At 43.0% G+C, this 17,177-nt stretch overlaps 1 protein-coding gene across 1 annotated transcript in view; it reads right to left on the reverse strand.

Moving 5' to 3' along the window:
• Positions 1–2,473: 2,473 nt before the first annotated feature.
• The window catches only part of LOC120060587 (paired box protein Pax-2a-like), a 53,270-nt gene continuing 38,566 nt past the window's right edge, over positions 2,474–17,177 (reverse strand). Inside the window, exons 7-8 of the mRNA XM_039009962.1 lie at positions 13,495–13,670; positions 2,474–2,608 (exon numbers count right to left, since the gene is read on the reverse strand). Coding sequence (XP_038865890.1) covers positions 2,474–2,608; positions 13,495–13,670 — 311 coding nt within the window. The remainder of the gene's footprint in view (positions 2,609–13,494; positions 13,671–17,177) is intronic.

Raw genomic sequence — 17,177 nt, forward strand, 5'->3', positions numbered from 1 at the left:
TATTTTTTGTCATTGTCCTTTACTTTAGGAACAGTATCAACATAATTAACTTGCTCTAGGGACTGTCCAGTGAGAATCAGGAATATCTATGGTTAATACTTTAAACATGATCGGGCCATATTGTAAAGTAGCCCATACACAGACATAGAGGCAGACAGATAGCATCCTCTCTGCTGGACCTGTAACCCGAGCTGGTCCCTGAGAGAGATATTGATTTTACCTTTAACTGTTTGCTGTGAACCGAAAATGCAGGTTAAGTAGAAGGGAAACAGATACGCTCGGCAGCCCTTGTATTCTAGGGAGGCAGGCACAGCCACGGAGGAAAGCGGGAGAGCTGTGTTTATCCATGGGGCTGGTGAGAGTTGAGAAGAACTGTCCTATCTCACAGCGACTGATCACCTATCGATCTCCTCTATTGTCTGCTAAACACATGCTAAATGCACACTAACGACGCTAACCGCTGACATCCTACTCCCAGGGCTCTAAAGAGAGGAAATCTTGGAAATATTTTGCTGTGCAACCTGAAGTTTTAATTTGGGAGCACCAGTGCAAAAAAAATTATATATATATATATACACTGCTCAAAAAAATAAAGGGAACACTTAAACAACACAATGTAACTCCAAGTCAATCACACTTCTGTGAAATCAAACTGTCCACTTAGGAAGCAACACTGATTGATAATAAATTTCACATGCTGTTGTGCAAATGGAATAGACAAAAGGTGGAAATTATAGGCAATTAGCAAGACACCCCCAATAAAGGAGTGGTTCTGCAGGTTGTGACCACAGACCACTTCTCAGTTCCTATGCTTCCTGGCTGATGTTTTGGTCACTTTTGAATGCTGGCGGTGCTTTCACTCTAGTGGTAGCATGAGACGGAGTCTACAACCCACACAAGTGGCTCAGGTAGTGCAGCTCATCCAGGATGGCACATCAATGCGAGCTGTGGCAAGAAGGTTTGCTGTGTCTGTCAGCGTAGTGTCCAGAGCATGGAGGCGCTACCAGGAGACAGGCCAGTACATCAGAAGACGTGGAGGAGGCCGTAGGAGGGCAACAACCCAGCGGCAGGACCGCTACCTCCGCCTTTGTGCAAGGAGGAGCACTGCCAGAGCCCTGCAAAATGACCTCCAGCAGGCCACAAATGTGCATGTGTCAGCATATGGTCTCACAAGGGGTCTGAGGATCTCATCTCGGTACCTAATGGCAGTCAGGCTACCTCTGGCGAGCACATGGAGGGCTGTGCGGCCCCACAAAGAAATGCCACCCCACACCATGACTGACCCACCGCCAAACCGGTCATGCTGGAGGATGTTGCAGGCAGCAGAACGTTCTCCACGGCGTCTCCAGACTTTGTCACGTCTGTCACATGTGCTCATGTGCTCAGTGTGAACCTGCTTTCATCTGTGAAGAGCACAGGGCGCCAGTGGCGAATTTGCCAATCTTGGTGTTCTCTGGCAAATGCCAAACGTCCTGCACGGTGTTGGGCTGTAAGCACAACCCCCACCTGTGGACGTCGGGCCCTCATACCACCCTCATGGAGTCTGTTTCTGACCGTTTGAGCAGACACATGCACATTTGTTTCCACTTGTAATTCCGACTTAGAGGGTAGTTCAAGTCAAACCTTCCAGTCAGAACTAGAAATGTACGATAACTCTGATAGAACGCTGCATATGACACAACACTCCCTGGAAACTATATTGAGAATAATAGCCAAAACCTTGTGAGACAGAGAAATGTATATCTTCAGCTTCAAGGCTTTTTCAAGACTCATGGTAATGATGGGGGGAAAAGTTATTGTTCAAAAAGCTTTTGTTGTCTTGGCATATATCTACAAGTAACTAAAATGTGGATAAACAATCCAAATATTTATTTGTCTGTCTGTCTGTCTCTCTCCCAGCCTCTCTCTCTCCCAGCCTCTCTCTCTCCCAGCCTCTCTCTCTCCCAGCATCTCTCTCTCCCAGCCTCTGTCAATCAACAGGGCATCATAGCCTTTGATGACAATGTCAGGTCGCGGCGAGAACACCAGCTGTCTCTTATTAGAAGTGCTCCCAGTCAATCTGTTAGCAGGCCAATACAGAGCTCAAATCTGAGCCAATTAGGAGCAGTGTGTGAAAGGGCTAAAGGATCTAAAGGGCTATCTGTCGTCACTCTGATCGCACCAGAAACATAAACACATAAGAGTTTATGCGTTCACATGGATTAAGGAAATATGTCTGTCAACAGAACATGTACAGCAATTGAGACAATAATACATATGCAGTTCACACTCAAGAAAACTACATTTTTCAACTTAACCATCTAAATTATGATGATCATTCATTGAATTTAGATAGCACTTTTCCAATGCACAAAGTGCTTAACATTATAAGGAGGGTGGGACCTCACTTCACCCATTACTATTCTGCAGCACCAATTGGACATGAAAAACCAATAAGTCTTCAATGGGACCAGATAAACCAATAAATAAGTTGTCAAGATGTCTTACCTGTGATGACCGAGTAGCTCTGTGAGATGCTGGAGCCCAGATCTGAGCTGGCGCTGGTGGATAGGCAGGGTTTGGTCTCATCTAGACTGCTGTTCGGGGATGGGAAAGAGGACTCATTTGCCTGTGGAATAAAATACACAACATTAGCATTGGTCTTTTAGCACATACGCATGCAAGCGCTAGCACACACCCTCACTGCCTGTCTAAACTTGTCCTGTGAGTGACCCAAACAAAGCCTATCAAATGTCAAACCCACCGAATACAACAAAAGCTATCTCTGACTACAGTCAAGTCTTCAGCCAAAACCCAAAAGGAGTGTGACCGCTAATGACCATTTGGGAAGCCCATCCTTAAACAACAATGGTTTTAAGGTGTAGAAACCGATAAACACATCTGAAGGGCCTCTGTAATCTTCTAATTGCAATTCCTCCTGAATATTTATGCATTCTGCTGTGACCCCCTCGTGCTTGAACCAAAGGCCTGTGATGTATGCATACATTAGGCTATGTCTGAGAGGAAGAGAGAGAGGAATGAGAGAGGGATTGCGAGAAGGAGTGAAAGGCTAGGAGTGTCAGCTGGTTCTTTGTGCTCGGTTGCGGTCATCCCTGTGACCAGTCAAGGGAGGAGACATTCAGGGCTTTGTTACAGGAGGCACATGTGGTCGTGCTTTTTTAAAAGGGGAGGAAAAAACCTTGACATCAAAACCCGTGTTTTGAAGTTTCAGGATGAATAAATAAAACTTTTGTCGAATTTTAGGGGTTTGCGACGTCAAGATGTGAGATGAGCGTGGCTACTGTGTTTCTGTAGAAAACCACACATGTTAAATCTTGAAAGCATGCATTAAAAGAGATGCTTTTAACTTCATTGAGAGGAAGTTCCTGAATTTGGGAACTTTGTGTATTTGAATGTGTTTTATCAAGGTTAATTCACTTCTAAATCAGTCTATGAATGGGCAATAGCCCTTCTTTAGAGTAATAGTCAGCCATTACTTCCTGTTTGGTGTTTATTCCCCTTGAATTATTATACAATTATAAGGGTTAAGGCTCTATAGGCGGTGAGGAAGACTTCCTGTCTGTCCCTCGTGTGTGTGGGTCTCTGTCTGTGGGTGTGTTTGTATCAATGGGGGCCGCCCCATTCCCAAAGGGGCCGAAACGATGACCCCATCCTTGTCTGCCTCTATCCCCGTTCAACTCTAATTGTCTGCTTACCACTGTTCCTTGGCACTCCTCTGGATGTTCCTCTCTATTGCACTGGGCCTAGGGAGCACAACAGCCATTTTGTTATGCTAATGGGCTGTGGGCTGGGTGGAGGGTAGGGCGGAATGCTGGGTGGAGGCCGAGTGGCGAGCACAGAGGGCCCCTGAGTGGCCTGGGCCACATGGCAGCCAGAAGTGTGGGAGGGATGAGAGCCATTCAACCAGGCAGGCCTTCTCCAAAATTGCTTTTTAATGCCCTGACGCAGACACCCCAGATACGACCCTAATAGCCTAATAGTCAAGCACCTTTTCACCAGTTGAAAAAAAGAGGAGGAAAGAGGGGGATGAAAATAACGAAAAAAAAGGCTCCAATGAAAGCGGGCTAGTCTGATTAATATTACGTTAGATGAAAACAGATTTTTCTGGACCATTCTGGGGCGGCTTCTCTCCCCTCTCCCCCCTCCCCCCTCCTTCCTCCCTCCTTCTCTCCCCTCCTTCCTTTGTTTCAATACCTTCTCCTCCAATCTTTATGATTGCAAGTCATTTCCAATTCGTTTTGGTATTGATCTTGTGGTAGGAATCAGTTTGGTAATTAGTTGCATTAGGGGCCTGTCCCGCCAGCTGAGGGGCTGTCCCCATCCTGATTTATCACCGATCTAATTCGCTACGATCGCACCCGAGATGAAAATGAACTCAATTAGGCCACTAGCCACGGCTGCTAAGGCTGCATGGGCAGTAGCTCTGGGAGTTTCAAGAGAGAAACTAATAGTCTCTTGTTTAATGAAAGTAAATAAAGGTTATCCGACGAAATAGGGCCCATAGCTTTAAATAAGAAGTTGGAAGCAATTAGGGATTTATATTGTCGCTGGAGCTGGTTTGAGTGGGCCACCTCATTCAATGATGGAATGGCGTTCTCTGGAAATTTGACCTCAACTGCTCATACATGCGTGGGGAACAAAATTGTAAAACAGTGAACATTTTTAACAGTGAAATAAGGAAATTGCAACATTTTTATAATGAGGTACGCTATATAGACAGTCATTCACTATTGCATGTGAAAATGTCACTGGATGCATTTGTAGCCATTTAACTTTAAGTTTATGTTGGTGGCCTACTTTTTGATAGTATAGACCCCTTTCTGTGTTTGCAAACGTTCCCGCACGAGGGCAATGCAAGCAATTTGGTGGCAGAACACAGGGGAGTTCTCAGAGGTTGACAGCAAAAAAAGCCTCCATTTACATGTTGCATTTCACACTACTTTTGGATTATAATTGGATTTAAGGCTCGTATTTCAATTGATTAAGGATCCCCATTAGCTGCTGCCAAGGCTAACTCTTCCTTAGGTCCAGCAACATTAAGGCAGTTATATACAGTTTAAAATATTACATGACATTACATTTAATAACACTTTAGCCAATACATTTAGTGTGTTCCCTCAGGCCACTACTCCACTATCACATATTTACAATACAACATCCATGGGTATGTGTGTGTGTCTTATCATGTGCATGTGTGTCTGTGCCTGTGTGTGTTTATTCAGAGTCCCCCGCGGTTCCATAAAGTGTATTTTATCTGTTATTTAATCTGATTCTACTGCTTGCATCAGTTACCTGATGTGGAATAGAGTTCCATGTAGCCATGGCTCTATGTAGAACTGTGTGCCTCCAATAGTCTGTTCTAAACCTGGGGATTGTGAAAAGACCTTTGGTGGCATGTCTTGTGGGGTATGCATGGGTGTCTGAAGAGACCTCTGGTGGCATGTCTTGTGGGGTATGCATGGGTGTCCTAGCTGTGTGCTAGTAGTTTAAACAGACACCTCGGTGCATTCAGCCTGTCACCACTTCTTACAAAAAAAAGTGGTGATGAAGTCCGTCTCTCCTCCACTTTGAGCCATGAGAGATTTACATGAATGTTATTAATGTTAGGTCTCTTTGTACATTTAAGGGTCAGCCGTGCTGCCCTGTTCTGAGCTAATTGTAATTTTCTGAGGTCCCTCATTTGTGGCTCTTGACCACACGACTGAACAATACTCCAGATGCGACAAAACTACAGCCTGTTGATAGTGTTTGTTAAAAAGGCAGAGCAGCACTTTATTACGGACAGACTTCTCCCCATCATAGCTGCTGTAGTTTCAACATGTTTTGACCATGATAGTTTACAATCCAGGGTTACTCCGAGCAGTTTAGTCACCTCAACTTTCTCAATTTCCACATTATTTATTACAATATTTAGTTGAGGTTTAGGGTTTAGAGAATGATTGAAATATTTACAACTAACTTATTACTTGCTCTTTATTAGGTGTTTTAGTGATTTCACTCGCTGTACTAGCTGATGTGGATAGTGTTGAGTCATCCGCATACATAGAAACACTGGCTTTACTCAAGGCCAGTAAAATGTCATTAGTAAAGATTTTAAAAAGTAAGAGGCCTAGACAGCTGCCTTGGGGAATTCCTGATTCTACCTGGATTATGTGGTAGAGGCTTCCATGAAAGAACACCCTCTGTGTTCTGTTAGACCGGTAACTGTTCATCCACAATATAGCAGGGGGTGTAAAGCCATAACACATATGTTTTTCCATCAACAGACTATGACTGATAATGTCAAAAGCTGCACTGAAGTCCAGCAAAGCTGCTCCCACAATATTTTTATCATCAATTACACTCAGGCAATCATCAGTCATTTGTGTAAGTGTTGGGCTTGTTGAATATACTTCCCTATAAGCGTGCTGAAAGTCTGTTGTCAATTTCTGTACAGTAAAATAGCATTGTATCTGGTCAAACACCATTTTTTCCAAAAGGTTACTAAGGATTGGTAACAGGCTGATTGGTTGGCTATTTGAGCCAGTAAAGGGGGCTTTACTATTCTTGGGTAGCGGAATGACTTTAGCTTCCCTCCAGGCCTGAGGGCACACACTTTCTAGTAGGCTTAGATTGAAGATATGGCAAATAGGAGTGTCGATATTGTCCACTCTTATCCTCAGTAATTTTCCATCCAAGTTGTCAGACCACGGTGGCTTGTCATTGTTGATAGACAACAATATTTTCTTCACTTCTATCACACTGACTTTATGGATGTCTAAATTACAATGCTTGTCTTTCATAATTTGATCAGTTACACTTGGATGTGTAGTGTCAGCGTTTGTTGCTGGCTTGTCATGCATAAATTTGCTAATCTTGACAGTGAAAAAATAATGGATGGCAGGAATCTTGGCCCCAGTGATGTACTGGGCCGTTCGCACTACCCTTTGTAGTGCCTTGCGGTCGAGGGTGAGCAGTTGCCATACCAGGCAGTGATGCAACCAGTCAGGATGCTCTCGATGGTGAAGCTGTAGAACCTTTTGAGGATCTGAGGACCCATGCAAAATATTTTCTGTCTCCTGAGGGGGAATAGGTTTTGTCATGCCCTCTTCACGACTGTCTTGGTGTGCTTGGACCATGTTCGTTAATTGGTGATTTGGACACTGAGAAACTTGAAGCTCTCAACCTGCTCCATTGCAGCCCCGTCGATGAGAAGGGGGCAGGCTCGGTCCTCTTTTTCCTGAAGTCCACAATCATCACCTTTGTCTTGATCACGTTGAGGGAGAGGTTTTTGTCCTGGCACCACACGAGCAGGTCTCTGACCTCCTCCTTATACAATGCCTTGCAAAAGTTTATCCCCCTTGGCGTTTTTCCTATTTTGTTGCGTTACAACCTGTAATTTAAATGGACTTTTATTTGAATTTCATGTAATGGACATACACAAATAGTCCAAATTGGTGAAGTGAAATGAAAAAAATTACTTGTTTCAAAAAATGTGAAAGAATTCTAAAGGGAATACTCTTGCGTGCATATACTGTATATACCTGTTCTGAAAGGCCCCAGAGTCTGCAACACCACTAAGCAAGGGGCACCACCAAGCAAGCGACACCATGAAGACCAAGGAGCTCTCCAAACAGGTCAGGGACAAAGTTGTGGAGAAGTACAGATCAGGGTTTGGTTATAAAGAAATATCCAAAATTTTGAACATCCCACGGAGCACCATTAAAATCATTATATATTTTTTTAAGAATATTGCACCACAACAAACCTGCAAAGAGAGGGCTGCCCACCAAATCTCACAGACCATTCAAGGAAGGGATTAATCAGAGAGGCAACAAATAGACCAAAGGATAACCCTGAAGGATCTGTCCATAGGACCACTTTAGTCTGTACATTCCACAGAGCTGGGCATTACAGAAGAGTGGCCAGAAAAAAGACATTGCTTCAATAATAAAATAAGCAAACATGTTTGGTGTTCACCAAAAGACATGTGGGAGACTACCCAAACATATGGAAGAAGGTACTCTGGTCAGATGAGACAAATGTAGCTTTTTAGCCATCAAGGAAAACGTTATGTCTGGCGCAAACCCAACACCTCTCATCACCCTGAGAATACCATCCCCACAGTGAAGCATGGTGGTGGCAGCATCATGCTGCGGGGATGTTTTTCCATCGGCAGAGACTGGGAAACTGGTCAGAATTGAAGGAATGATGGATGGTGCTAAATACAGGGAAACTAAGGGGAAACTGTTAACCTCTCTGGTACAAGTGGGATGCTAGCGTCCCACCTCGACAACAGCCAGTGAAATTGCAGGGCGCCAAAATCAAAACAACAGAAATCCCATAATTAAAACTCCTCAAACATACAAGTATTTTACACCATTATAAAGATAAACTTCTTGTAAATCCAACCACAGTGTCCAATTTCAAAAGGCTTTACTGCAAAAGCACACCATGCGATTATGTTATGTCAGCACCTAGTCACAGAAAACCATACAGCCATTTTCCAGCCAAAGAGAGGAGTCACAAAAAGCAGAAATTGAGATAAAATTAATCACTAACCTTTGATGATCTTCATCAGACGGCACTCATAGGACTTCATGTTACACAATACATGTATGTTTTGTTCGATAAAGTTCATATTTATATCCAAAAATCTCAGTTTACATTGGCGCGTTATGTTCAGAGAGAAAGTGCAGAGAGCCACATCAAATTACAGAAATGCTCATCATAAACATTGATAAACGATACAAGTGTTAAACATACGGATAAAGGTAAACTTCTCCTTAATGCAACCGCTGTGTCAGATTTCAGAAAGGCTTTACGGAGAAAGCACACTTTGCGATTATGTTAGGTCAGCACCTAGCCACAGAAACCCATACAGCCGTTTTCCAGTCAAGGAGAGTCAAAGTCAGAAATAGCATTAAAATTAATCACTTACCTTTGATGATCTTCATCTGGTGGCACTCCCAGGTCTCCATGTTAGACAATAAATGTTTGTTTTGTTCGATTATGTCCCTCTTTATGACCAAAAACCTCCTTTTTGTTCGCGCGTTTTGTCCAGTAATCCGAATGCTTAACTTCTTGTGGCTATATATATCAATAATATTTCAACCGGACAAAAGCTTCTTCAGGAGGAAAGGAGAAACAGGAAAGGCGCGTTCCCGATCAGGCGCATGGCTGATGAATGGAAATTTCCACTGCCCACTGATTGAAAGTGCTGTATCTCCCTCATTCTTCAGAGTAAAAGCCTGAAACAATGCCTAAAGACTGGCCACATGAGGAGGAAGCCACAGAGCTCGTGAACTGGGTCCTAAGTCTTTGTATGGTGGATAGGCTTTCAATGGAAAAACAGCCTTTCAAAATAATAGTACTTCCTGGTTGAATTTTCCTCGGGTTTTTGCCTGCCATATAAGTTCTGTTATACTCACAGACATTATTTTTACAGTTTTGGAAACTTTAGAGTGTTTTCTATCCAAATCTACTAATTATATGCATATCCTATCTTCTGGGCCTGAGTAGCAAGCAGTTTAATTTGGGCACGCTTTTCATCCAAAAATCCAAATGCCCCCTACCCGAGTGAAGTTAGATGTCTTGGAATGGCCTAGTCAAAGCCCAGACCTCAATCCATTTGAGAATCTGTGGTATGACTTAAAGATTGCTGTGCACCAGCGGAACCCATCCAACTTGAAGGAGCTGGAGCAGTTTTGCCTTGAAGAATGGGCAAAAATCCCAGTGGCTAAATATGCCAAGCTTATAGAGACATATCCCAAGAGACTTGCAGCTGTAATTGCTGCAAAATGTGGCTCTACAAAGTATTGACTTTGGGGGGGTGAATAGTTATGCACGCTCAAGTTCTTTTTTTTTCTTATTATTTCTTGTTTGTTTCACAAGAAAATATTTAGCATCTTCAAAGTGGTAGGCATGTTGTGTAAATAAAATGATACAAACCCACAAAAAGTCAATTTTACTTCCAGGTTGAAAGGCAACAAAGTAACAAAAATGCCAAGCGGGGTGAAAACTTTTGCAAGCCACTGTAGGCTGTCTCGTTGTAGTCGGTGATCAGGCCTACCGGTGTTGGAGTCATGCCTGCCCGTGCAGTCATGAGTGAACAGGGAATACAGGAGGGGACTGAGCATGCACCCCTGAGGGGCCCCTGTGTTGAGGATTAGCTTGGCAGATTTGTTGTTACCTACCTGGGAGTGGCCTGACAGGAAGTCCAGGATCAAGTTGCAGAGGGAGGTGTTTAGTCCCAGGGTCCGTAGATTATTGATGAGCTTTGATGGCACTCTGGTGTTGAACGCTGAGCTGTAGTCAATGAACAGCATTCTCACATCTCCCAGATGTTCCTTTTGTCCAGGTGTGAAAGGGCAGTGTGGAGTGCAATAGAGGTTGCATCATCTGTGGATCTGTTGGGGCGGTATGCAAATTGGAGTGGGTCAAGGGTTTCTGAGATAATGGTGTTGATGTGAACCATGACCAGCATTTCAAAGCACTTCATGGCTACAGACGTGAATGCTACGGTTCGGTAGTCATTTAGGCAGTGTTCTTAGTATTCTTGGGCACAGGGACTATGATGGTCTGCTTGCAACATGTTGGTATTACTGACTCAGTTAGGGACAGTTTGAAAATGTCAGTGAAGACACTTGCCAGTTCGTCAGTGCATGCTCGGAGTACACGTTCTGGTAATCCGTCTGGCTCTGCAGCCTTGTGATTGCTGACCTGTTTAAAGGTCTTACTCACATCGGCTACGGAGCTCGTGATCACACAATCATCCAGAATAGCTGATGCTCTCATGCACGCTTCAGTGCTACTTGCCTCGAAGCGAGCATAGAAATAATTTAGCTCGTCTGGTAGGCTCGTGGCACTAGGCAGCTCATGGCTATGCTTCCCTTTGTAGTATGTAATAGTTTGTAAGCCCTGCCACATCCAACGAGCGACGGAGCAGGTGTAGTACGATTCATTCTTAATCCTGTATTGACACTTTGCCTGTTTGATGGTTCATAGCAGGATTTCTTGTAAGCTTCGTGTTAGAGTCCCGCTCCTTGAAAGTGGCAGCTCTACCCTTTAGCTCAGGGCGGATGTTGCCTGTAATCCATGGGTTCTGGTTGGGGTATGTACGTACGGTCACTGTGGGGACGACAGCATTGATGCACTTATTGATGAAGCCAGTGACTGATGTGGTGTACTCCTCAATGCCATCGGAAGAATCCCAGAATATTTTCCAGTCTGTGCTAGCAAAACAGTCCTGTAGCTTAGCATCTGCTTCATCTGACCACTTTCTTATTGACCGAGTCACTGGTGCTTCCTGCTTTAGTTTTTGATTGTGAGCAGGAATCAGGAGGAAATAATTTTGGTCAGCAGGCGAGGGAGAGCTTTGTATACGTCTCTGTGTGTGGAGTTAAGGTGGTCTAGAGTTTTTTTCCCTCTGGTTGCAGGGTAACATAAGATTTTACAGTTTTTAATGTACCGTTGGTAGGATATTTGTGATCATAGTTAATTTATTTTATTATCGATTGATTGTACGTTGGCTAATAGGACAGATGGTAAAGGTAGATTACCTTCTCAGCATCGGATCCTTACAAGACACCTGGACCTTCGTCCCCAATACCGCCTTCTCTTTCTCCTGCGAATAACGGGGATGAGGGCTTTGTCGGGGGTCGGAAGTAAATCCTTCCCGTCTGACTCGTTGAAGAAAAAGTATTCCTCCAGTACGGGGTGAGTAATCACTGTCCTGATATCTAGAATCTTTTTCGGTCAAAAGACACGGTGGCAGAAACATTATGTACAAAATAAGTTACAAATAACGTGAAAAAAAACATACACAATAGCACAATTGGTCACGGGATCGTAAAACGGCAGCCATCTCTTTCGGCACCATTCTCAACACCACAGACCAATAAATATTCTTTACATAAACAACATAGGAATCACTACAAAATGTTCTGTATAACCTGTTATACACTGTCTTAGGCTTAGCCTTTGGAACTTTGGTTTTCATAGATATGGCTACTATACTGTGATCACTACATCCAATGGATCTGGATACTGCTTTAAAGCAAATTTCTGCAGCATTAGTAAAGATGTGATCAATACATATTGATAATTTCATTCATGTACTGTTTGTAATAACCCTGGTAGGTTGACTGAGGGAAGGGAAGTTACAGTTTGAATATTTTTCTTGAGTGTGCAGCTTGATGAAATTGGGTCAATATTTAAATCACCCAGAAAATATACCTCTCTGTTGATATCACATACATTATCAAGCATTTCACACGTTATCCATATACTGAATGTTAGCACTTGGTGGTCTATAGGAGCTTCCAATCTGAATGGGCTTTAGGTGAGGCAGATGAATCGTTTGAATCTCCTGCTTAATATAATGTTTGTGTCATCATCGCAAAACAACTGCAATATACTTAAAAAACACTTCAACTTCAACCAATAAAATAGCTTTTGATACAGGTTGTTAATTAGCCTTCGCTAATTAACAACTGAGCCCTAGGACCATCTGGCCTGGCGATTCCTGGCTGTCCCCAGTCCACCTGGTTGTGCTGCTGATCCAGTTTCTGCTGTTCTGCTGGCGTTTTGGAACCCTGGCCTGTTCACCAGACATGCTACCTTGTTGTACTGCTGCTCCAATTTCTGCTGTTCTGCCTGCGGCTATGGAACCCTAGCCCGTTCACTGGACGTGCTACCCAGACCTGCAGTTTCAACCCTCTTTCTCCCTCTCTGTCTCACTGTACCGCACCTGCTGTCTCGACCTCTGAATGCTCGGCTATGAAAAGCCAACTGACATTTCCTTCTGAGGTGCTGACCTGTTGCACCCTGTATAACCTCTGTGATTATTAGTTGACCCTGCTGGTCATCTATGAACGTTTGAACATCATGAGGAACACTCTGGCCTTAATGTCCATGTGCTCTTAGGAACTCCAGACACAGCCAGAAGATGACTGGCCACCCCTCAGCCTGGTTCCTCTCTAGGTTTCTTCCTAGGTTTTAGCCTTTCTAGGGAGTTTTTCCTAGCCACCGTGCTTCTATCAGCATTGCTTGCTCTTTGGGGTTATAGGCTTAGTGTTTGTATAAGCACTTTGTGACCACTGCTGATGTAAAAAGGGCTTTATAAATAAATATTATTTGATTGATTGCTTAATCCAAAATAGGTATTTTGTAAAAATCACAACCAAATATAATGTTTGTGACTGTTCAAGCAATAATCAAAACATTGTAAGCGTATGACAACCCAATAAATTTATGGCTCTGGTTACAACAACCTAGGAGGTTTATTCGTGGCGCTGACCGATGATGGGTTTGGATGGGTCCTGCTTTCTTGCTTCATCCAAAAGTTGTGCGTGACATCAGTGTGCCATGTACTTAAAAGGGGCTTATACACATAATACAAAGTGTATAATAATATTCCTTCTATCTTCAGATGTCTTTTCTGTGTCCACCTACTGCGTTGTGTTTGGATATTTACACTATATACTGTTTTTCCATCATGGCATTGTCACTCACCTGTTCTGGTTTGATGTGTTCTGAGGTGGAGAAGACATCGGGGTAGGATGGCCGCTCGAACACCCGGTCCAGAGCCTCCAGTTGCTGCTGGGTGAAGGCGTCGGCCCAGAGGTACTTCCGTAAACTCTCCATGCTGACCTGAGAGTCACTGCATTGGCCAGAGCCATCCGACCCATCTAGGGAGAGAGGGGAGTATAGGGTTAAAGGACAGGATTATTATTAATATGGCCAGCTGTTAGGAAATGGGGTGATATTTTTGTGTGGGGGGGGGGGGGGGGGGGGGAGGTCTAAAGCCAAACAGAACTGAGAGGTGGAGATGCTATTCAAACACCTATAACAACCAGCATGGAATATTCCTGCAATACTCTCACAAAGTTCCAGTATGACGTTAGGACATGATGTTCCAAATTGTTCCCTGATCATACATCAGAAATCTATAATAAGTAAATCTATAAAATGCCTGGAATCAATGAAATTGGTTATGAGAAAACATTATAGGAACATTCTGCTAGTGTTGATAAAACAACACTGATAACTACAAGCAGGGAACATTCACACAAGACTCTTATAAGGTTACGGTGTGATGTTATGACATGATTGTTCCAATAATGTTCCCTAAAAATACAGCTGAAGTCAGAAGTTTACATACACTCAGGTTGGAGTCATTAAAACCCACTTTTCAACCACTCCACACATTTCTTGTAAACAAACTATAGTTTTGGCAAGTCGGATAGGACATCTACTTTGTGCTTGACAATTTTTCCAACAATTGTTTACAGACAGATTATTTCACTGAATCACAATTCCAGAGAGTCAGAAGTTTACATACACTAAGTTGACTGTGCATTTAAACACCTTGGAAAATTCCAGAAAATTATGTCATGGCTTTAGAAGCTTCTGATAGGCTAATTGACATAATTTGAGTCAATTGGAGGTGTACCTGTGGATTTATTTCAAGGCATACCTTCAAACTCAGTGCCTCTTTGCTTGACATCATGGTAAAATCAAAAGAAATCAACCAAGTCTGGTTCATCCTTAGGAGCAATTTCAAAACCACTGAAGGTAACGCGTTCATCTGTACAAACAATAGTACTCAAGTATAAACATCATGGGACCACGCAGCCGTCATACATTTTTTTAAACATTTTAGTCATTTAGCAGACGCTCTTATCCAGAGCGACTTACAGTAGAGTGCATACATTTTATTACATTTTACATACTGAGACAAGGATATCCCTACCGGCCAAACCCTCCCTAACCCGGACGACGCTATGCCAATTGTGCGTCGCCCCACGGACCTCCTGGTTGCGGCCGGCTGCGACAGAGCCTGGGCGCGAACCCAGCCCAGCCTGGGCGCGAACCCAGAGACTCTGGTGGCGCAGCTAGCACTGCGATGCAGTGCCCTAGACCACTGCGCCACCCGGGAGTTCAGCTCAGGAAGGAGACATTCTGTCTCCTAGAGATGAAAATACTTTGGGGTGAAAAGTGCAAATCAAACACAGAACAACAGCAAAGGACCTTGTGAAGATGCTGGAGGAAATAGGTACAAAAGTATCTGTATCCACAGTAAAACGAGTCCTATATCGACATAACCTGAAAGGCTGCTCAGCAAGGAAGAAGCCACTGCTCCGAAACCGCCATAAAAAAGCCAGACTACTGTTTGCAACTGCACATGGGGACAATGATAGTACTTTTTGGAGAAATGTCTTCTGGTCGGATGAAAGAAAAATAGAACTGTTTGGCCATAATGACCATCGTTATGTTTGGAGGAAAAAGGAGGAGGCTTGCATGCCGAAGAACACCATCCCAACCATGAAGCACGGGGGTGGCAGCATCATGTTGTGGGGGTGCTTTGCTGCAGGAGGGACTGGTGCACTTCACAAAATAGATGGCATCATGAGGGAGGAAAACTTTGTGGATATATTGAAGCAACATCTCAAGACATCAGTCAGGAAGTTAAAGCTTGATCGCAAATGGGTCTTTCAAATGGACATTGACTCCAAGCATACTTCCAAAGTTGTGGCAAAATGGCTGAAGGACAACAAAGTCAAGGTATTGGAGTGGCCATCACAAAGCCCTGACTTCAAACCCATAGAACATTTGTGGGCACAACTGAAAAAGCGCATGCAAGCAAGAAGGCCTACAAACCTGACTCAGTGTGGTTTTTGGAAGGCTACCCGAAACGTTTGACCCAAGTTCAACAATTTAAAGGCAATGTTACCAGATACTTATTGGGTGTATGTAAACTTCTGACCCACTGGGAATGTGATGAAATAAATAAAAGCTGAAATAAATCATTCTCTCTACTATTATTCTGACATTTCACATTCTGAAAATAAAGGGTTGATCCTAACTGACCTAAGACAAGGAATTTTTACTAGGACGAAATGTCAGGATTTGTGAAAAACTGAGTTTAAATGTATTTGGCTAAGGTGTATGTAAACTTCCGACTTCAACTGTTCTTCAGCAATATTACCTGAATACAATGGAAGTGGCTATGACAAAACAATATGGGAACATTACACTATCTTTATGGAGATGTTGCCCAACACATCTCCACAAATGACTGAATAACCCTCTGCCAAGGACTCTCATTAAGTTATTCTTTAACATTATGTTCTAATAATGTTCTAAGAACATACATCAATGACAATTGATGTGGTTCTGAAAACATTACTGCAATGTTCTGCTAATATTGATGTATAGTGTAACATTATTACAAGAAGTTACCTAACATAAACATAGCAAACTCTAATCTACTTACATCATAATATGTTAAGGCTATTGCCCCAACATACTGTAGTTATAGCTTCATAAAGGTCATGAATGAGATTTGAACCTATGACCTACCACTTCCCAGCCTGTACTTAGCACACTGAGCTATTAGGATGGAGCTGATAAATCTATTGAGTCAGGTAGGCTAAGATTTTCAAGTCTCATGGCTATATGTCTTAATAGATATATGTAACGGTTGTCTAAGTCGTTCTCCTCCTCAGACGAGGAGGAGCATGGATCGGACCAAAACGCAGCGAGGTGTGTAGACAATGAATGAATTTTAGACAAGACGAACACGAAGCACACTTGAATAAATTACAAAATAACAAAACGACGTAGACCGACCTGAACATGAGAACTTAACAAACAACGAAGAACGCACGAACAGGAACAGACTACACAAATGAAACAGTCCCGTGTGGTACAAACACTGACACGGAAGACAATCACCCACAAACAAACAGTGAGAACAGCCTACCTTAATATGGTTCTCAATCAGAGGAAACGTCAAACACCTGCCCCTGATTGAGAACCATATAAAGCTAATTAACCATGAACCTAAACAAGAAACAAATAACAGACTGCCCACCCCAACTCACGCCCTGACCATACTAAACAAATACAAAAACAACGGAAAACAGGTCAGGAACGTGACAATATATGAATCTATTGACACATCACCACAATCAAATAACATTTTATTTGTCACATGCTTCGTAAACAATAGGTGGAGACTAACAGTGAAATACTTACTTACGGACACTTCCCAACAATCCAGAAAGAAAGATATTAATAGAAAAGTAATAATAAACACAATGAGTGACATAATACACAGGGTCACAGTACCGAGTCGATGTGCAGGGGTACGAGGTAATTGAGGTAGGTATGTACATATAACTAGGAATAAA

The sequence above is a fragment of the Salvelinus namaycush genome, chromosome 16, assembly GCF_016432855.1.
Source record: "Salvelinus namaycush isolate Seneca chromosome 16, SaNama_1.0, whole genome shotgun sequence".
Taxonomy (NCBI): Eukaryota; Metazoa; Chordata; class Actinopteri; order Salmoniformes; family Salmonidae; genus Salvelinus; species Salvelinus namaycush.